The following is a 21,489-nucleotide window of genomic DNA, read 5'->3' on the forward strand; positions in this document are numbered from 1 at the left end:
ATGTCCATGCTGCTGGTCCAGGGACCACACTTCGAGTACCAGAGATTAAATAGCTTGGCAGAAAAATAAATAAATAAATAAATAAATAGCTTGGCAAAGTGGGAGAGCCCTGAATATGTAAAAACCAAACAAATCACAGCAGTCCCAATGATCTGTGATGTGGAAAAAGACTGGAAAACAATACAGTTACTGTCCTACTGCGGTGTTGGGCTGCAGTTTCAAGTGAATTTCTTTCCCTTTCTCTATTTTCTGTCACATTCAATTCCACACATATCTATTGAGTGCCTCAGCACCAGTCACTGTGGGAGCAGAAATGAAGGAAATCCAGTGGTTTCCTCAAGGTTATTATTTTTTTTAAGTTAAAAATAAACCACTTAAAGTGGGTGCATTTCACTGTATATAATTTATACCTGAACAAAGTTGATTTAATACTTAAAGATATGAAGAAATATAAGTCCCTGACAGGGATCTTTTAATAGGTTAAAACTATTTTTAAATTAAATTCCTGGACAGTGAGTCAGGGGGTCTGAGTTCAGTCCCTGTCTGTCAGTCACCTGAAGGTTTACTTTCTTCCAGGTACCTTGGACTTGGACAGATGCCCCGTATACATTCTCAAAGCACTTTGTACTTTTTGGCATCATTTCATAATTTCACCCACGCGTGATTTTTCACATGTGTGTGTCTACCTCCCTGACTAAACTCTGACTTCTCCCAGGCCAGGCACTGCATCTGGTTTTGTCACTGTGGTGTCCCAGCACCTGTCAGGGCAACTGCCCCACAGGTGGTACTCAGGATTATCTGTTGAATGAATGTATGAAGGAATTTGTTCATACCCTTCCGAAGGGATTTTTAGGAAAGCGTAGAGAAAAAAGCCTGGTGGAGAAAGCCAGCCAATCCTCCCCACACTCCCCCACCCCAGGTATCTAGGAACCCTCTCCCTACCCTCAAGGCTGGGCTCAGGGGTAGGTGAAGATGCTTTGGGGCTTGCAGGGCTCAGGTCTTAAATTCCAAGGAGCATGTCTTGGTTTTCTCATCTGTCCAGTGGGGATCAGGGTAATTAATACTTATCTCGGGCTGCAAGGGGTCCTTGGGAAGAGAGCATGGGGGTTAAAATGTTTCAGGGGCTGCAGTGATTATCACTGTCTCAATAATCTCCCCCACCAACCTGACCACCTTCCTGCCTGGCACCATCACACTCCTTGCACTTCTTTGGGTCAGTGTTTCCTTCACTCCAGAGTTTCTCCAACTCTGGCCTTTGGGAAGTTGTTGGAAATGCAAAATTCTCAGGTTCTATCCCAGGCTTTTCTTATCAGAGACTCTGGGGGTGGGGCCCAGAAATTGGCATGCCCTCCAGATGATGCTGGTGCAAGCCCAAGTTTGAGCTTTCATTGCTCTGCTCTGACCCAAGCTCTCCCAGAGACACTTGGCCTGCCTGTTCACTTTTCCATCCCCAGTGCCTGGCATCTAGGAGGCATGCCCTAAATATCTTCTGATGCATAGTAACGATGTTAATGATAGCAGCTAGCCATTGGTTGAGGACCTCCAGTGTGCCAGGCTATCTTCTAAACATTTTAAGAGGGTGAGCGCATTTAAGGCGCCACCCCCGGGATCATTTTACGGATAGTGAAGCCGGTTCCGAGAGGCCAAGCTCTGAGCCCAGGGGGAGATCACGCAGGGAATCCCGCGTTTCACCGCTGTGCTGCTCAGCGGCCTGGACGGGGCATAGCGGTCGCGGGTATCCAGGGCTCCGCGAGGGCGCCCCTGCCCCGCCCCACCCGCGGTCCGCGCGCGTCAGCGGCTCGTGAGGGCGCACCCGGAACCGGTCCGAGAGGAGCTCGGCGGCGGCAGCGGCCCGTGGCGAAAGTGCGGCTGCGGAAGCGCGGCGAGGCCGGCGGCGCGAAGGAGGAAGTCCGGGGAGGCGCGGGAGCTGGGGGTCTGCGGCGCCGAGCGGACGCCATGGGCCGCCTGCACTGCACGCAGGACCCCGTGCCCGAGGCCGTGGGCGGCGACATGCAGCAGCTGAACCAGCTGGGCGCGCAGGTGGGCCGGGCGACCGCGGCGCGGGATCCGGGCGGGGGCCCCGGAGGGAATGGCGGTTTAGGCCGCAGCCGCCCGCTGTGCTTTGTGGCGGTAGCGGGGGATTCGGGGAGGGGCTGAGGGGAATTGGGGTCTCAGGCCAGTTTTGAGGGCCGAAGGATCTCGGGAGGCCTAAGGCCAAGCTGAGGGATCCCAGGGGGATCTCGGGGACCCAGAAATGGGACTGGGGGACTTCTGGGAGTCCTGGGAACCAGGAGAGTTTGCAGGGTCCTGGAAGGGGGGCTGAGGGGGGTCTTGATGAGGCCGAAGGGAGTTGGGAGAACCGAAGTAACAGACTAAGGGCCTTGGGAGGCTGATGGAGTTTGGGGGAGCCGTGGAATTTGGTGGGCCAGGCGAGGGACTGAGACATTTTGTAGGAAGGCCGGGGATCTTAGGGAGACTTAGCCAGGGGGGTCTTAGCATCTCGAGGAGGCTGAAGGAGCCTGGAGTGGGGGCAGGTCATCAGGGGGTGGGATGTGTGTGTAGGAGATGGCCAGGCCAGAATGGCTCTGTGGGCAAGCGATGACATCCTGTCCTCGTCGCCACTCCCATCCGCCCCAATTAAGGGAGATACTGGTAGTCCCCAAGGAAAGAAACCATGTACCCTACACAGTAGAGGGCGGTTCCTTGATGGTAGTGGAGCTGGCAAAGGCTTTTTCTCACTATTCAGGCTGCAGGTGCCCTCCAGTCAATCTTGACGTCTTCCTGCTCCTGTGCTGGTTGGGATGTCCCTTTCATACCACTAAGTCAGACAAATTAAGTGAGTTAAAATGTCACTTCTCACCACCACAGCAAAGGTGCATTTATTTCCCCCACTGGGTTGTAACTTCCCAGGAGGTGGGGCCCCTGTCTTTCATCTCAGCATCCTCACAACTTACTGTTTTCTCATGAAGTAACACTAATTGTAATGCCAGTCATGTTCTACGGCTTCAGTGTCCAAGAAAAATGAACTGCAAGCCTCAGGTCTACTTTTACATTTTCTAGCAGCCACATTTAAAAATTCAAAAGAAACAGGAAATGAATATAATGTGTTTTCTGTAATCCACTATATCAGAATATTATCATTTCAATGTGTAACCCACATAAAATATATCAGTGAGATATTTCACTTTTTGGTACTGAGGTCTCTGATTCTAGTGTGTATTTTAAAGCGCATCTGAAATTAGCCTTTTTCAAGTGCTCAGTAGCCACACATGGCTGGCAGCCACTGTATTTTACAGCCCAGTTCTAAGTGCTTTTATGTGTATTAAGTCACCGAGTTCTTGCAACCACCCTAGGAGTCAGGTACTATTACCATTGCCATTTCACAGATAAAAAAAATGGTTCAGGGAAATCAATTGACCTGATTAAGGGCGGTCAACCAGGAAGTGGTGGAGCCAGGAATTCAGGACCGGACACCTGACTTCAGATCCTGGGGAATTAAACACACTAGAATAGAGCTTTGTAGGTGATCTCCTCAATCAGGTAGTTTAGCTTTTACTTGTTTATGTATTGGGGCTTTCTGAAAGATTTCCATTTGGAGAATAAAAAAGATTCTGCTGCTAAAAAACTTTTTTTAAAGCTTCTGGATTGTATGATCTCTAAGGTTACCTCCAACTTGGTATTCTAAAGATAATCCACCTCCTTTAAGGTCAGAGCTGGACTCATTTGCTAACCTTGAAACGCACTTTAAACCTTTACCTTTGTTTTTAATACAGAAAGCTTTTTCCTGATGAGCAACTTACCAGAGTCCTTTGGGCCATTTTTCCCCCTTTACTTGGGTGATCAAACTTCTCTGAGTAGCCACTCTGTTAGCTGAACTTACTTTGAAGTCGGAGGCCCAGGCCTCAAGGAGAAAAAGAATCATTGTATTAACGTTGGCATCACCATTTATTGCTTGTTCGGTGGGTATTTATCTGAATGCCTACTGTGCACCAAATAGCCACTAAACCCAGTGAGATTTACAAAGGCTTGATGAATGAGGCCTCTTGTGCTGGGGAAGTTGTGATCTGCTGGGGCAGGTCAGAAAATGGAGACATGGTACAGCACTGAGTGGATCTGCATGTGCTCTCTGATGCCGTGGACAGTCCTAGGTAACATAATCACTAAAAAAAAAAAAAAATCACTTTTAGAGTGGTTATGAGAGGATATTCAGAAAAATATAAAGAAGAAAACAAATGGTCTACAGTCTCTCACCTAGCAACACACACAGAAAATTCAGACAGTATTCAAAGGTATAAAATTAAAAAACACCTATTTCTCTTGTCTCCAGAAATCATTTTGATAGTTTCTCATGTATCTTTATAGAAATCTGCAATCTGCCATCGTATGTATGGGTATCCTTTCAAAACTTTTTTTACACAAAAGGGAGTGTGATATTCCTTGAAACAGATCTAACATAATTTAACCAGTCCCCTATTAATAGACACTTAAGTTGCTTTCAGTTTTTTATTTTTAAGAACAATGCTGTCAACAAACTGCTTTGTGTGTGTCTGGGTTTACTTTTTAGAACATCTCTGAAGGGTATACTTCTTGCAGTGGAATTACTAGGTCAAAGGGTCTGATTGTTTAAAAAAAGTAGATATGGATTTTGCTAAGTTACAGTCCAGAAAGGTTGCCCCAGTTTATCTTCTCAACAGTGTGCAAGCATGTCTGTTACTTTCACCAACACTGGTGTCATCAGACTATTAGTTTGAAGATCTGATAAGTGAAAAATTGGTATCTCCTTGTTTTGCTGATTTGCATTTCTCATCTGGAATGATCTTGAGAATCTTTTCATATGTTTAACTGGTAAGAGTAGTTAAGATTTTGATTTCATGGATATTCATGAGCAGGTGAGCATTCCAGGGAGAGACAGCTATGCAGGTACAAAGGCAAAGAATGGGGAAAGTGTTTAGGGAAGATTTATTCAACAAATACTTACTGTGCACTTACAATAATTAAGGTGTAGTTTACCATACAAAGCTGGAGGAGGAACCTTCTCTGTTAAGACAGGTTTGTGTTCCTTATCAAGATTGAAAATTCTAAGTGCCCCCAGGTGAGGTTCCAAGAGGGAGCCTCAGAACTTAAGAATTTGGGTAGGTCCCTTTCTTGTTGGGAGTGTCCTGGTATCTTGGCAGGGCTTTGAGGATAAGGAGGTTTTGGAAGAGTGGAGATAGGGATGGGGGTCGGTAACAGCCTACAAGACCACAGTAGCTTGAGGCCCCTCTTGAGAGGCTGGGATGAGACCACACAAGGAGCCCGAGCCTGAGTGCTAGGCTGAGGCCTGGAAATGGAAAAGCAACTGGAGGCCTTCTCAGTCACCCCATTTTTTAAAAGGCCCCAGGTGGCATAGCAAACACGGTTTGCCAAAGATCTGACAGTTCCACAGATCTGCAGCAAAATAAATAAATAAATAAATAAAAATAGAAATGAAAGAAATAGAGGAAAACACAGTTTGAGGACACATTCTCAAGCCAGTCTTGACTGTTCTTGTTTTCACTATATCAGCATTTGGGCAAGGCTGATACCCAATATCACAAATACTGCAGAAAAACAGCCCCTGGACCAGCATTGGTTAAAGTGTTCCCATGGAATATCCATGAAGTTTTGAGAAAGCAGACACCTCTATGCCGTTGGGTGGTGGGAGTGTAAATCTGTGCAACTTCTTTGCAAGGCAATTTGGCAATATTTTCTCAGAATTTAAAATGCATATATCTTAGAGAATAAACTAGTGGTTCCCAGTGGGGAGAGGGGAGGGGGGAGGGGCAAGATAGGGGTAGGGGATTAAGAGGTACAAACTATTATGTAAAAAATTAATAAACTATAAAGGGCTTCCCTGGTGGCACAGTGGTTAAGAATCTGCCTGCCAATGCAAGGGACACGGGTTCGAGCCTGTGCGCCACAACTACTGAGCCTGAGCTCTAGAGCCCGCAAGCCACAACTACTGAGCCCACATGCCACAACTACTGAAGCCTGCGCGCCTAGAGCCCGTGCTCTGCAACAAGAGAAGCCACGACAATGAGAAGCCCGCGCACCGCAACAAAGAGTAGCCTCCGCTCATCGCAACTAGAGAAAGCCTGCGCACAGCAATGAAGACCCAACACAGCCAAAAATAAAAATAAATAAAATAAATAAGCTATAAGGATATATTGTACAACACAGGAAATATAGCCAATATTTTATAAAAACTATAAATGGAATCTAACCTTTAAAAATTATGAATTACTGTGTTGTACACCTGGAACTTATATAATGTTGTACTTGAACTACACCTCAACATAAAAAATGCATATATCCTTTTGACCTAGGGTGCATTTTAAGAATATATCTTTTTTTTTTTTAACCGCACCGTGAGGTTTGTAGGATCTTAGTTTCCTGACCAGGGATTGAAGCTGGGCCCTCGGTAGTGAAAGCTCAGAGTCCTAACCATTGGACCTCCTGGGAATTCCCAAGACTATATCTTATAGACATACATGTCACAAAGAAATATGTGGGAGGATATTCATTGCAGCATCGTTTATATAACACCAACAAACACACCCACTAATGTTCATTTCTAGGGAAATAAATTATGCTAAGTCTTTACCAGTTGAATGTCATGCAGTTGTTAAAAGAACTGGGTAGATTTACATCTGCTGACATGATTGATCTCTAAGATGTAATTGAGTGAAAAAAAGGTGAGGTGCAGGGATTGGGTTCCGTATGATCCCATTTGTATTTAAAAGAAATTAAATGAAAATAAAATGATGGGAAGGCCACAGAGGTGTTAGCAGTAACTACCCTGGGGAGTGTGACTAAGGTGGGAGGGGGCAGGGAGGGAGCAAGACATTTTATTTTATATTCTTTTATGTTAGCTGGGTCTTTTTAAAACCTTCTGCATATATTTTATATTTTCAAACTCTAGTTTTATATTTTAAAATAGAATACATTTTAGAATAAAATAATACAGAGCCTTGCCAGGGGTTTACGTGGAGTTTAGTGTCATGGGAAAAAGGGCAGATGCATTTGACAGTCATATTACACGTATAGCTTTGGGGGCTCTGAGCTGAAGTATCTAATTTTGTTTAAATGTTATCTTGCTTCAGGAAGGTGGCTCTATTGGCATAGTGACTTTAATTGTAGCTGTGGTAATTGCTGCCCTTGGTTTAGCCTCTAGCCTGGCGCTGTACTGGAGGCTTTGCATGTGCCAATTAGTACTGTTCTGGAAGCTATGTACTATTACCTTCATTTTCCCAATGAGGACTGAATCACAGTGAGGCTGAGTGACTTGCTCAGGGTCACATTGGGTGGTCAGCAGAACAATGATTCACATCTGGGTCTTTTAAACGCTTGTGTGTTGATTTTCCCCACTATGCCACACACACTGTGTCCATTGGGAGGGAACATGGGAAAGTAATGACATGTGTCTCAGTCTGCTTGGGCTGCTGTAACAAAATACCACAGACTGGGCAGCTTGAACAGCAGAGATTTATTTCTCACAGTTCTGGAGGCTGGTGATTCCAAGATCAGGGTGCCACCAGATTCAGTTCCTGGTGTGAGCTCTCTTCCTGGCTTGCCTTCACGCCGTGTCTTTATGACCTGTGCCTCACAGAGAGAGCTCTGGGGTGTCTTCCTCTGCTTACAAGGGCACCAGCCCTATGCGAGTAGCGCCCCACCCTTATGACCTCATTTAACCTTTGTCACCTCCTCACAGCCCCTCTCTCCAAATACAGTAATACCCTGTGTTTGGTGTTAGGACTTCAACATATGAATTTGGGGACATACATCTATTCAGTTCTTAATAATACGGTACTGATAAAGAGGTTCACATGCACAAAAGAATAAGACTCTTCTAAGACAGTGTATAATAACACGTTAAACTTTACTGTTTTGTCATATACTCAACAAGATGTTTATTGTGGGAGAAGGAAACCCAGAAAACATGGATAGACAAAACAGAAGAAAATAAAAATCATCTAAAATCTTGCCACAGAGAAGTAACTGCTTTCAAAAGCAAGGTAGAGAAAAAGTTCATATAATATGTTACCATTTGTGAGGGTGAAAATTATATATTTGAATTGACATGTTTGAATAATAAGTATATAAAAGTATAAACAAAAAGAGAAAAGAAAAAAAAGTAACTGCTATGAATGTTCCAGTGATTTTCCCTTTCAGGTCCTGTGTGGGGGGAGGTGTTGGAGGGGTGGTATTTAGACCGTTGAGATGTATGTGTGAACATGTGTGCATACACTCACCATCTCTCAATATGTATCTCCTAAGTATCCCAATAAGATATATGAGTTTTTCAGACAATATAGTGTTACAGATAGATTGACACTGGTGGTGGGTATTGTGAATATTTGTAACTTTTTTTTTAATTGAAATATAGTTGACATACAATATTATGTTAGTTTCAGGTGTACTACACAGTGATTTGACATTTATATACATTATGAAATGATCACCGTAAGTCTAGTAACCATCTGTCACCATACAAACTTATTACAGTATTATTCACCATATTCCTTATGCTGTATATTACATCCCTGTGGCTAATTTATTTTGTAACTGGAAGTTTGTACCTCTTAATCCCCTTAGCCCACTTCATACCCCACCCCTCTCCCCTCTGTATCTGTGAGTCTGTTTTTGTTTGTTTTGTTTTTCAGATTCCACATAAAAGTGAGATCATATGGTATTTGTCTTTCTCTGACTTATTTCACTTAGCATAATACCTTCTACATCCATCCATGTTGTTACCAATGGCAAGATTTCATTCTTTTTATGGCTGAGTAATATTCTATTGTATATACATACCACATCTTCCTTATCCATTCATCTGTTGACGGACGCTTAGGTTGCTTGCGCATCTTGGCTATTGTAAATAGTGCTGCAGTGAACATTGGTGTGCTTACATATTTTCAAATTATGAATGTTTGTAACTTTAAGATGATCAAAACAGGTATCAACATCTGTGTGTTCCTCTTCTCTCTTAAGGGGCTATAGTAGGATGGGATGTGGGAACACTGACCCAGGAGTAGAATTTTACTGATGTTCTGTGTTCTCTTCACAGAAGTTCTCAGCCCTGACAGAAGTACTCTTCCACTTCCTAACTGAGCCAAAAGAGGTAAAGTATCTTGTGTTAAGGAGCATTCCCGAGTGTGGGCCTACAGTCCTGAGATGCTTAGAAAGTGACGGCCTGGTTTGTGTTGTCCCCTCTCTGCAGGTGGAAAGGTTTCTGGCTCAGCTCTCTGAATTTGCCACCACCAACCAGATCAGTCTCGGGCCCCTCAGAAGCATCGTGAAGAGCCTTCTCCTGGTTCCAAATGGTGAGTAGCCTCTCCCGGCAGCCAAGGCCAGAGACATTACTTGAACATTCCCTCAATCCACCGAGTTGGCAAGTGTGCTCTGGGCACTGAGCCAGAGCGTTTGGTAGTGAACCAGACATGGGCGGGACTGCAGTCTAGGAAGGGAAGCCAGGTAAACAGATAGCCATAGGAGAGTGTAACTGTGGTCTGCATCCCAGCTTCCATGCCCAGACTTATCTGGTCCTCTGCGTGATAGGTGCAGAAACTGAGAGTAAGAATTTAGAAACTTTTATGACAATTTGACGAAGTCTCTTCAGTCTGTTAATTTTTTAAAATGGGGCTTTTTTTAAACTGTGGTAAAATAATACATAAACATGTAATTGACCATTGTAACCATTTGGGCCGTATATTTTGTATGTGTTTTTTCATTTCATAGTTCTAGGAATTAATTTTCATTGTATTTTACAAAAATATCAGTCCATGATGGATTGAAAAATTTAAAAGATAGGTCTTTTGCTGCAGATAGTTTGAGAAGCAGGGTTTGCCTTAGAGCAATCAGAGAAAGTTTCTAGTCAGAAGGGAGATGATCACAAAGGTTGAGCTGTAGGGCTGTCCATAGTAGCACTGTTTATGACAGAGAAAAATTAGAAGCAATCAAATTACCCAGCAGCTGGAAATTGGTGTAACGAGTTGAGGTCCATTGTTAGAGGGGAGCATCACGGTGGTCAAGAATTCAGTTTGAGTTAGTAGGACCTGAGTGGGAGTCTGGGCCTTGATAAGCAGTGTGACTTTGGCTAAGTACCTGATCTCTTTCAACCCCTAGCAACAACCGTCCCCCAGCAGTTGTTCCCCTCCATCTAAGCTTGTTTTTGGTGTGCGCATGGAGTTGTTTTGAAGATTAATGAAGATAACGTAAATAAAATGCTTAGCACAGTACCTCAGCAAAAGGTTGTTCTTATTTTTCAACTTATGTAGTAATTTAAAAAGATGCTGTTGAGGAAAATGTAATGATATGGAAAACCTTTCACAGTATTCTGTTTAATACTGTCTGCCACCGTCCTATTTTTGCTTTAAAAAAAAAAGTTAACTGTGGCTCTATCTGGGTAGTAGGACTGCAGGTTGTTTTAATTGTTTATTTTTAGCTATGTCTTGTCTAAAAAGTTGCAAGAATTAATTTGGCAATTTAATTAAAAGTTAATTTTATTTAAAGAGAGACATGACCTTTGAGCCCAGTCTTAAGGAATGAATAAATGTCAGCCGGGCTGAGAAGAGATAAAACAGCATCCCCAGTTTGCATATTTTAAAAATCAGTAATAAGCTGATCTTCCCAAGATCTCAGCACAAAGGTGCATTAAAAGTTGGGTGCTTGATTTGTTTGTTCCTGTTGGGCCTTCTGTTATATCTTAGTGCAGATCCTTTCCTTTGCCGTGTCTTGTGATCAGAACATCCCTGAGGTTTCCAGCTGTGAAATTTTATGATCCTCTGTTTGTGCAGTTCTTGCATGCTTTGCCCTCATGGCAGGTTAAAGAATGAGAACCACAAGGCGGGATGGGAACTTGCAGTCTTTTTAACACAGGAATAAATTTTCATTATAAACTTAAAACTGCAGAGCTCTGGAGAGTCAAAGGGAAAATCCCCTTTTACTCTCATCCCACTCTTGTCTCTAGGAATAATCAGAGTATAATTTTGGTGTATATCCTTTTTTTTTTTTTTAACTTTATTTATTTATTTTTGTCTGCGTTGGGTCTTTGTTGCTGTGTGCAGGCTTCCTCTAGTTGCAGCAAGCGGGGGCTACTTTTCGTTGCGGTGCGCGGGCTTCTCATTGCAGTGGCTTCTCTTGTTGTGGAGCATGGGCTCTAGGCGTGTGGGCTTCAGTAGTTGTGGCATGCAGGCTCAGTAGTTGTGGCTCGCAGGCTCTAGAGTGCAGGCTCAGTAGTTGTGGTGCACGGGCTTAGCCGCTCTGAACCATGTAGGATCTTCTCGAACCAGGGCTCAAATCCGTGACCCCTGCATTGGCAGGCAGATTCTTAACCACTGTGCCACCAGGGAAGTCCAGTGTATATCTTTTTATATTTTTATATATAAAATGGTAATAAACCATAGAATTGCTCTGCGGCTTGCATTTTTTCATACCTAGTACATCAAGGAGATCTCTCCACATCAACTTCATTCTTCTGATGACTGCAGTGTACCTTGGACTGAATGTATCTTTTAGTTAATCCATTTCCTGTTGCTGGACATTTTAGTTCTGACTCTTCACTCTTAGAAACAATATCGCAGTGAACGTCCTTAGAAATCTATGTTCTCAACTTATGTGAGCATTTCGTAGGACAGGTGCCCAGAGTGCAGAACCAGGAGTACTTATTCTCTTTATTCTCATTGTCTAGCCTACACCTGTAGGAATGGGGAAACCTGTGAGCTGTTGTGGATACTGGTTTTTCAGGAGATCTCTGTCTGGTGTCCCTGCCTCCATTCTTTCCTGTCCTTCTCATCTCTGCTCCCCACCACATTCCATCCTGCCAGACTGCCTTAATCCCTCCTAATCCTAGCACTCCGGCCTCTGTTCTACCTCTTTCAGAAAGTCTTCCCAAACCATTTCAGTCCGTGGTGAGCTCCCCTTCCTCTCAACAACCGAGATAGGTTCTTTTATCTGAAGCTCTCATTTTGGACTGTAATCATTTTGTTTTCTGTTGATCGTGCTGTTTTGTGTGTGTCTGTCTCGTGGCCCTAACAGACAGTTCTTTGAAGTCAGGGGCATGTCTGTACTACTTTCCTAAGCCACAGTCACAAGTAAAGTGAAGACATAGAGCAGGAGCTTTTAGTACATGCTAGGTGAGTTGAGCTGAACTTGGGAGACCCTGTGATCCTCCCAGGGGATGCTGGGTGTATATTCTTCAAGCAGGATTGATTATCAGTGTTTATAGCAGACTGCTTTCTATAGATGCAGAGAACACTGAGGTATGCTGAGTTCCAGGGATGGGCTTTGCAAGCTCACTTGGATTTGAGTCTTGGTCATATCACCTAATGTAGCTATTTGGCCTTGGACAAATCAGCCTCTTGGCGCCTCAGTTTCTCATCTGAAAAACGGAATAATAAGAGCAGTCTATGGTGTTGGCATTAGGAATAAATGAGTTAGTACAGTGCTTGCCGAACTTCAACATTATTTATTGATTGTTCAGTTAATTTCAGTCCTTTGCCTCGATATCAGATCATCAGGTAAAACGTTCCTTCCTTCATCTAATGGAGAGGATCTGAATTCACCTCTTGACTATTTAATGTCCCAAAGCTTTTCAAGCTTTTCAAGTTCTAGAATCGAAGTCTCAGGTATGCTGTACTTCTCAGTAGCTCTCAAGAATTTCTTTTACTCTTCTTTTTGTTCTCATGCAATCTGACTTTTCTCTTCCTGCAGAGTTTTTCTGCTTGAATTCTCCATTTCTTCCAGAGCATCTCCTAAGCACCTGAGGTAGCTTGTAAGTCTCTTGGCCTCTTCCTCATCCCTTGGCCTGATGTGCCATTTTCTTTTCCTTTTTTTTTTTTTCTGCACTGCACGGCTTGTGGGATTTTAGTTCCCCAACCACAGATTGAACCCGGGCCCTCGGCAGTGAGAGCATGGAGCCCTGACCACTGCACCGCCAGGGAATTCCCAATGTGCCATTTTCTTTTCAGTCCCAAAGGCTGCCATCCCAGAACAAGTTCTTAGCCCTTCATGCCTTGTTACGGCAGCAACATCTCCGCTTGTGTTCCCCCATCCCAGATTCCAGTTTGCCCTGGAGTATAGTACAACTTGGATCCTTGGACCCTGCTGTTCCTCTCAGCTGTTTATTTTGCATAATAAATTCTGTAGTCCTTAACTTGGCATTCAAGGCCTTCCCCAATCTAGTCTGAAGTGTAAGGCCCTCATTCTCTTCCCCTTCTCTCATCCTGGTCCTGCTTGTGCAGTAAGACCTCACTGTTGAAGTGCAGCCTTGTTAGAGCTGAAAGGACCTCGAGAACTCTCCAGATCAGTCTTCCCCAGATTGGTGTTTTCATCCAGAAAAGACTTCAGTGGCCAGACAGGGTCATAAAATACTGTCCCCGCACCCCCCAGCCTTGGAATCTTGGAGATTCACACACACATTAACATATCTCAGGCTCCGAAAAGTCCTGCAGTAAAGCAACCTGCTTAACCAGTATCTGTGAAACAGTTAACCATGGACCTCTTCTTCTTTTGGATGGGGGGAGGGGGGCAGGGGGAGGGTCAAGTAAAAGCTTTGTAAAGTGCTGATCTAGTCTGATCTTTGTCTTGGAGATAAAGAAACAGAGCCCTAGAGAGGGGAAGTGACTTACTTAAGATCTTACAGTGGAAAAGCTGCTGCTAGAACCTCCCTTGATTAGCTCAAAGCTTGTGGGGTTTTTGGTTTGGGTTTTTTTGTTGTTGTTTTTAATGTTTTTCTTTTACTACTTAGTATGTAATTCTGTTTTTTGTTTTTTTTTTTTTAGTATGTAATTCTTAAAAACACCTGAGATCAACCTTTATCATCCCATGGATGAATTGCTTCATCTGTGCCCCACTAATTCTCCTCATTGCTCTCCAAACTGGACTATTTTTAAACAAATCTCAGATATCATATCGTTTCATTCAGTTCATTCAGTTCCTAGTTATGTATCTCTAAAAGATAAAGGACTTTTTCCCCCTTATCAAGTCGCTGTGCAATTATCGTATCTAAAATTAAAATATGCAGTCAGTGTTCAGACTTCCCCATTGTCTCGTACATTTTATTTGTAAGTGGCGTTCTCATCAGGATCCCAATAGGGCCCCACCTTGCATTCGGTTCCTAGGTGGCCCTTGTGTGCTCACTTGTCACTGTGGCTCCTTCACAGCTCTGAGACCTTGAGCCACATCACTTAACCACTCTGACAATCAGTTTCTTCAGGAATAAAATGGAGCTAATACTAGTAGCTCATACGTTGTTGCAAGAATGGAACAAGATGGCAGTCTAGTGGTTAGGACTCGCGCTTTCACTTCCAGGGCCAGGTTCAGTCCTTGGTCGGGGAACTAAGATCCCACAAGCTGTGTGGCGCAGCCAAAAAAATTAAAATAAAATAATTTAAAAATTAAAATTAAAAAAAAAATTTCTTCCCCAAAAATGGAGAAAGATAAATGTAAAGCGCTTGCTTCAATCATGAGTGGTAGCTACACTGCCGCTGGTACGATGATTGATTGTCATTATCATCATGAGTTGTCTCCTAGAAAAGATTACAGATAACTTCACAGTAGGGCCATAATTTAAGTGGTTTTTACTTTAATACATTGCAAGATATCTGGGCCTTGTGGGTACTCAGTAACTGGTTGTTTTTTAAGAAAAGGTGATAACTCCCTTTCCCCACTCCTAAAGGAGTCTGTCTGGCTGGGCCAAAAGAGGAATAATCAGCACTGAACAATAGTCACAAATGGTATTTAATCAAATGTTGAACTAAGTTCCCCAGAGTTCCTGACCTTACCCTGCTCTGTTCCTTTTCTCTGTGGCACTTTTCAATAACACTCTATATGGCTTACCTACTTGTTACATTATTGTTTTGGTCTTTCTCCTCCCAAAAGGTTGTGAGCCTCAGGAGAACAGAGATTGTTGCCTGTTCAGTTCATTGATGTATTCCAGGGTCCAGGTACATCTGTGTACAGTGACCGTGACCTCTGTTTCCCCATGAACCTCTCAGGGGTGGATTCAGCTGGTCAGCCTTCAGGGTCAGTAATGACTGAATGAATGGGGCTCACTGTGCTCTCCCATCTGCTTCCTCCTCCAGGGCTCTTCACCAAGGCTTAGTTCTGTTGCTTGGGCTTCCCTTATTATACTGAATAAACTTACATAGATTTTGGCTGGAAGAATAGTGTTTGCTAATTTTCCAACTGTTTCCTGAAACCCTCATCCTCACATACACTTCTGTCTTGTCACCCGTCCTATTTGATGGCAGTGGGGGTTTGCCTAAGGCAACTGTTCCAGTGAAAAGCGGAGCTGAAGGACTTTTATAAACCATCCCGGATGGTTATCTGTGTTTAAAGGACATTCTCAGATTTCCCCTAGTGACATGTTCTGGTGACTCCAGGCCTGGAGTTCAGAGTTTTCTATCTGACATAGGGTCAAGGCTGCAGGCCTGTCTTGCGCTTAGGACAAAGGAATCACCAAAGGAAAAAGCTGAAAAAGAAGCTAAGGGCTTGAGGCATAGCACAATGCAAATATATATATACATATGTATATTTCTAAAGTATGGCTCCTGCCTGCCCCAGGTAATGAGGTGACATCAGGACAGAGAGCTTGCTCTGGCCCCTGCAGCTTGGTAGCCTCTGTTGTCAGTCACTGTTGTCAGGTACCAGGCGTGGCCTGGTACCGCCTCCCCGACAGCATTTCAGAATGACCTGGAGTGGAAAGAGCCTGGGTTTGGGAACCCTCTGGCCTGTAAGCGACTTTCTCTGCCACTTGCCAGCTGTTGTGGCCCTGAGCAATTCATATAATTTTTTTTTCTTGGCGTGGGGGACATTTTTTTTTTAATTATAGAAAGTACAAGAAAGAAAACAAAAACGGCTCACAATTTTACTGTCTTCACATAAAAAAACCAGCGTGCAGCTAGAACATTTTTAAATGACACAAAGAAAAAGTCCCACCCAGTCCCTTTCCCAAAAGATCTCCACTCTTAAGTTTTTTGTGGATATGTTCAGAAAAAATATGCCTCACATCTGTCTACTTAGCTATAAGATAAGGATATAATTAAAGCTAGAAATAAGAATAGATAATATATACTTCTTTATTTATGCAAAAGGGATTACACTGTGCAGACTGTTCTTACCTTTCCTTTTCTTCTTTCAATTATATTTTGCAAATATAGATTATATTTTAATATAATCTATATTTAAATTATATATATAATAATTTAAATATAGATTAAAATATAATTTATATTTTTATTTATAATATTTATATAATTTATAATAATTTAAATATAGATTAAAATATATAAATTATATTTTGCAAATATAGCACATCAAGAGCTACCTTATTCTTTTTAAAGGTTGCATAGTATTCCATTGTATGGATCCTTTCATTCAGTATGTGTTTACTGAGTGCCAACCAATGAACAGTGCCAGGCACTTTTTTAGGAGCTTGGGACACAGCAGTAGGCAAAATGGACCACGTCCTTGTTCTCATCAAACTGACATTTTAGTGGGAAAATGGACAATAAATATGTAACATAAAGTTGGGTAGTTATAAATGTGATGCAGAAAAGTATACTTGAAGAATGGTCAGGGATCCTTTCAGAGGAGGTGCGATTCAAGTAGATTCCAGAATGAAGTGAGGGAGTGAGCATGTACATATTTGAGGAAATGTGTTCCCAGCAGAGGGAACTGCAAGGGCAAATGCCTGGAGGTAGGAACCTGCCTAGCAAATTACAAGAAGAGCTAAGCGAGGGGAGAGAGCATAGGGTTCTAAAGAGGGCCAGATCCTGCCAGGCATTGTGAGAGCTTTGGATTTTACTATGAGTGAAACAGGAGCTAGTAGAGGGTTTTGAGCAGAGGGGAGACATGGTCTGACTTAAGTTTTAACAAAATCACCTCGGCGCCCAGGCGGTTATGTGGATGCACCAAAACCAACGTACTGTTACTGACATTTCATCTCTCCTGCCCACGTTGCTGAAGAGCTGCCCACGTAGATCTCAGTGTATTTGGGGGCATAGCTGCAGTTGAGTTCTTGGCAGTGCAGTCGTTGACTATGGATTTGCCAAATCTTCTCCCCCAAAAGCTTGATCATTCTGATCTTTAACTTCCTGGTAAATTAAAAGTTACAATAATAATCTCCACTTCAGAGTATTTTGGGATCATCAAACAGAATATTGGATTTGAACTGGATATAAACTAAGGAGCAGCACCCGTGGTAGCCAGGAGTTCTTTGGAGTGTCTGGAATGTAGCTGCCTTCTTGGAGAGCTTTTATGGCCAAGGTTTCCTGGGGTCTTGCCTTTTTTATTTCCCGGTGGTTTCCTTGCTCCGTCTGATTTTGCAGATAAAAGATTTCCTCCCTTTGTGGACATGGTTTATTTTGCAGGGGACAACAGCCTTTAGGATTGTTTTTCTGGAGTGCGATGGGGGCGGGGGCTCAGGTTTAGGGTGTTACTTCAGGGCCCTCCCTGGATGGTGGTGGATGTCTTCTTACTCTTTGATTAGTCATCTTCTGGAAGACTAAGAAGTGGAAAATTTTAAAGCCGCTGCCAGATCGTGACTCGAGGCTGTAGCCTGCGGGTTAAACGTTGAGAAGCCCGGATGGCTGGCAGCAGTTTGTTTTCAGGAACTGGGAGGCTGCAGGCAGAACAAAGCGGCTCCCACGGGGTGGGGGGTTCCCAGGGCTCCTGAAGGGAGGTCCTGATATTCCCCTCTGCAAGTGACTTGGGAACTGTAGAAGCCAAACTGCTTAGTCCACCTGGGTTTACTTCCTGAGGGCTGATCTTCTGCGGCAGGCTGGCCAGTATGTAGGTGGGAACGGTGTGTGATCTGCCCTGACCAGTGCTGTGGCCCCTGGGCCCGTGTGGCTATTGAGCACTGAGGAACAGAATTGTACATTTTCTTTCATTTTAATTCATTAAAAGTTAAAGAGGGGAATTCCCTGGCGGTCCAGTGGTTAGGACTTAGCGCTTTCAGTGCCGAGGGCCCAGGTTTCATCCCTGGTCGGGGAACCAAGATCCCTGCAAGCCTCGTGGTGCGGCCAAAACCAGAAAAATAAATAAGAAGAGCCACGTATGTTCAGTGGTTATGGATCACACAGCGCAGCTCTGGGCTGTTACCCCTGCACCCTGTCTGACCTTGAACTCCCCCACTTGGCTCCAGGAGTCTGTGGCCTTATTTCCTCTGATCAGGTGCCCCATCCCCAAGTCCATACAGTCTTTTCTTTTGGCTCTGACCTCATCCATACTTTCTGGAGGGGCCAACACGTGTGTGGCACAAAAAAAACCCCAAATGTGCTGCCTCGTTCTCCCGGGTCTCGGGGGCTCCTTCCTCCCCGACTGGACTGAGATGGAGCTGAGTCTGCTCATTCCTGTTGTCATCCTGGTCACTTAGGTTGTGCCCATTAAATACTTACTGCTAGCTGATTGATTGATTTGCCCTCTTTGATTTCTCCCCTCCCTCCTAGGTGCCTTGAAGAAGAGTCTCACAGCTGAGCAGGTCCGGGCTGATTTCATAACTCTGGGTAGGTGACCACCAAGGCTGCTCAGGGTGACAGGCCCTGCAGCCCTTCACTGTGTTCATGTCTCCTTCTGTTCTCTTATAGGTCTCAGTGAGGAGAAAGCCACTTACTTTTCTGAAAAGGTATCATAATTCCTCCTAATCAAGGTTAATTAAGATCACTTGCTTTTATTTCGTGAAAAGAAACAAATGGAAAATGCTGACTAAGGAAAAACCGTCAGTCATCATGTGTCGTCTCCCAGCTTAATGTTTTTCATTTGGTTTCATGCAAATGACAAACATGTAGCTTTTAAACAGCACTATTCAGTGCAACTCTAATTTTTTCCCTTTGATTTGACTGAATATAAATGTCATACAGTTTTTGTTCCAACCTGGATTAAATCTTGGAATAAAAGAAAACATTTAAATTGTCTCCTGCCCCTCTTGACTCCCCCCAGCCCCCAGATCTGTGCACATAGGCCGAGCCCTTCGTTCTGCATGCTTACCACTGTCTGTGTAAAGACTAAACATGCTGTGTTGGGGGCGGAATGAATAGGGGGGATTTTTTCCCATTGTTATGACTTTGGCTTTTTGCTGTTGTTCCAGTGGAAACAGAATGCCCCCACCCTTGCTCGATGGGCCATAGGTCAGACTCTGATGATTAACCAGCTTATAGATATGGAGTGGACATTTGGAGGTAACTAGTTAGAGCCAGTCCTGGGTCATTTGGGTGATGTAGGGTTGGGTGGCAGAGGCTTTCAGATGACTTTGCTGGGGAAGAGGTGTCCTTGGTCCCCCAAGACTGTTGGGTCCAGCACCTGCTTCTCTGTGTCGCTGTCAACATTCGGCAGCTCTTTCTATCCACGGGTCTCAAGAAGTTCACTTCCTGAAAAGCACATTCTGCTGTCCTCATACTGGCCCTGCTTCTGCTGTACAACTTACAAGATTGGGGTCTTCAGGGTGAGTCCTCAATCAGTCACTTACTGGTTTTCTCTTTTGTGTCACAGTGACGTCTGGGAGCAGCGAACTGGAAAAAGTGGGAAGTATTTTTTTACAAGTAAGTCTTCTCCTGATCTCTGAAAATTGGGAGATTTTTGACTTGGTATTAAATCTACATTGGGTTTCTTTAATATCCAGTGCCTTGTGTATCTCAGAGCAATGTGGTCAGCCAAAGATGTAGTCACTAACACGCTTACTTTCAGATTAATAGGATCGGGATATTATTCTTGAAAGTTTGATTATTCATGTAATCGCGGAAATTGTTAGAAGTTTTGGTGGTGGACGATCCAGACTGCTCCCTAGTAACTCTCAAGTGAGATGCTGGATGCTTTGATGTTTACGTGACAGTTCAGGTTTCAGGAATTTCTTTGCCCAGTTGTCATCATTTTAATTTAAATGTTTTCTTTCTCTTTTTCCTTTTTGGATCAGTTAAAGTTGGTGGTTAAGAAAGGAAATCAAACTGAAAATTTATACATAGGTGAGTCCAAATTCCCATTAGAGCTCTTTCCCTTTTCCCATGTTTTCTTCAGTCATTGGGCTTGTGAAGCCCGCCACCAATCATTTTTCCAGAAGAAAAAGTCATAACCAAGCTGTGGAGTCACCATTCTGCTGCCTTTGCTCTCATAAATAATAAGCCATCAGCAGGTTGGAGACCCCACAGTTTGAAGACTTTTAGACCTTTTTGCAAAAGGGAAAGGGTGAGGTAGGAATGGCGAATATCGAAGCGCAAGAAGCTCTTGCTGTAGGAGCCACATCTACTGTCCTGAATGACCCCCTTTCATCCCTTTGTGCCGGGGAGTTAATGCCATTTTAAATCCCCCCCTTCCTTTTTTTTGTGGAGCTGAGAACTTTCTATGTTCAAGGCTTCAGTTCTTTTTTTTTTTTTTAAGGCTTCAGTTCTTTATTATGATCAATTACCTGTCAAGAACTGCTTAGAGGTACTAAACCAAAAAAGAAAAAGAAAGTCTCCGGGTGGAAATTCATTTTCTTGGATGATTCTGTGGAGTTGGAAACACTCACCTGAAGCTGCATTTTCTCTCCCCAGAATTAACCTTGCCTCAGTTCTACAGCTTCCTGCACGAGATGGAGCGAGTCAGAACCAGCATGGAGTGTTTCAGCTGATTTCTGTCCCCCTGCATCTCCACCTCGCCCCCTCCCTGCCCCCTCCTCCTCCCCGGTGACTGCTCAGAGAGGCCGCTAGCTCCCAGGCCTGTGGCCGCTCCTTTGGGCCTGCTTGCCTCTTGGGAGCCCAGGTGCAAAGGTTTCTGAAAAACAAAGGATTAAGTACTTAAGGAGCCTGATAGGCTGGTCCTGAAGAGTCTTTGTTGAGGGACCCTCCACGACCTATCTCCCAGGTCACGGTTTAGATATTCAGAGAAGCGATTGCATCTCAGATGCAGGGGAGGAAATAAGTTGAGTCACCTCCCTTTCAAAGTTCCAGAGTAAACAAATGGTCTATCGCTCAAGATACGCACTGATGACCTTCCCCCGCAAAAGAACGAGGACTTATTTATGGCTGAGGAAGAGGTGGACTCCGTGAGTGACACACGGGGGAGCCCCCAGCGGAGTTTGTAAGTTTGTGGTGGTGGTGCTTTGCTGATCAGTCTTTAGTGGACACCTGTGTAAGAATACATACTGGGTCTGCTCTGAAAAAAACTGAGGCTTCACTTCAGGTTTTGCCCTGTTGTGTGTAATGAGGTGGGCCTTTTGAGGCGATTTCAGCTTGTTTCGGTTCAAGCTGACCTTCTCTGGTGGTTAGAAGAATAAAAAAGGTTCTGAAGAACAGGTCTGCATCTAGTCGTCTCTATGCATGGATTAAAGAGTCACCTGCCTTTCAGAGAGCTAGTGCTCTTATCTTCAAAAATTATCTTCCTGGGCTTCCCTGGTGGCGCAGTGGTTGAGAGTATGCCTGCCGATGCAGGGGACACGGGTTCGTGCCCCGGTCCGGGAGGATCCCACATGCCGCGGAGCGGCTGGGCCCGTGAGCC

General features: G+C 44.0%; 1 protein-coding gene across 1 annotated transcript; it reads left to right on the forward strand.

The window, feature by feature from the left end:
- The first annotated feature begins 1,515 nt into the window (after positions 1-1,515).
- COMMD7 (COMM domain containing 7) lies at positions 1,516-21,284 on the forward strand. Its single transcript, XM_060124013.1, has 9 exons — positions 1,516-2,040; positions 9,086-9,139; positions 9,239-9,341; positions 18,471-18,527; positions 18,609-18,646; positions 19,109-19,199; positions 19,510-19,559; positions 19,931-19,979; positions 20,547-21,284. Exons 1-9 carry the CDS (start codon positions 1,957-1,959, stop codon positions 20,621-20,623), a joined length of 603 nt encoding a protein of 200 aa, XP_059979996.1. The 5' UTR covers positions 1,516-1,956; the 3' UTR covers positions 20,624-21,284.
- The last annotated feature ends 205 nt before the right edge of the window (positions 21,285-21,489 follow it).

This window comes from Lagenorhynchus albirostris, chromosome 15, assembly GCF_949774975.1.
Source record: "Lagenorhynchus albirostris chromosome 15, mLagAlb1.1, whole genome shotgun sequence".
NCBI classification, from domain to species: domain Eukaryota; kingdom Metazoa; phylum Chordata; class Mammalia; order Artiodactyla; family Delphinidae; genus Lagenorhynchus; species Lagenorhynchus albirostris.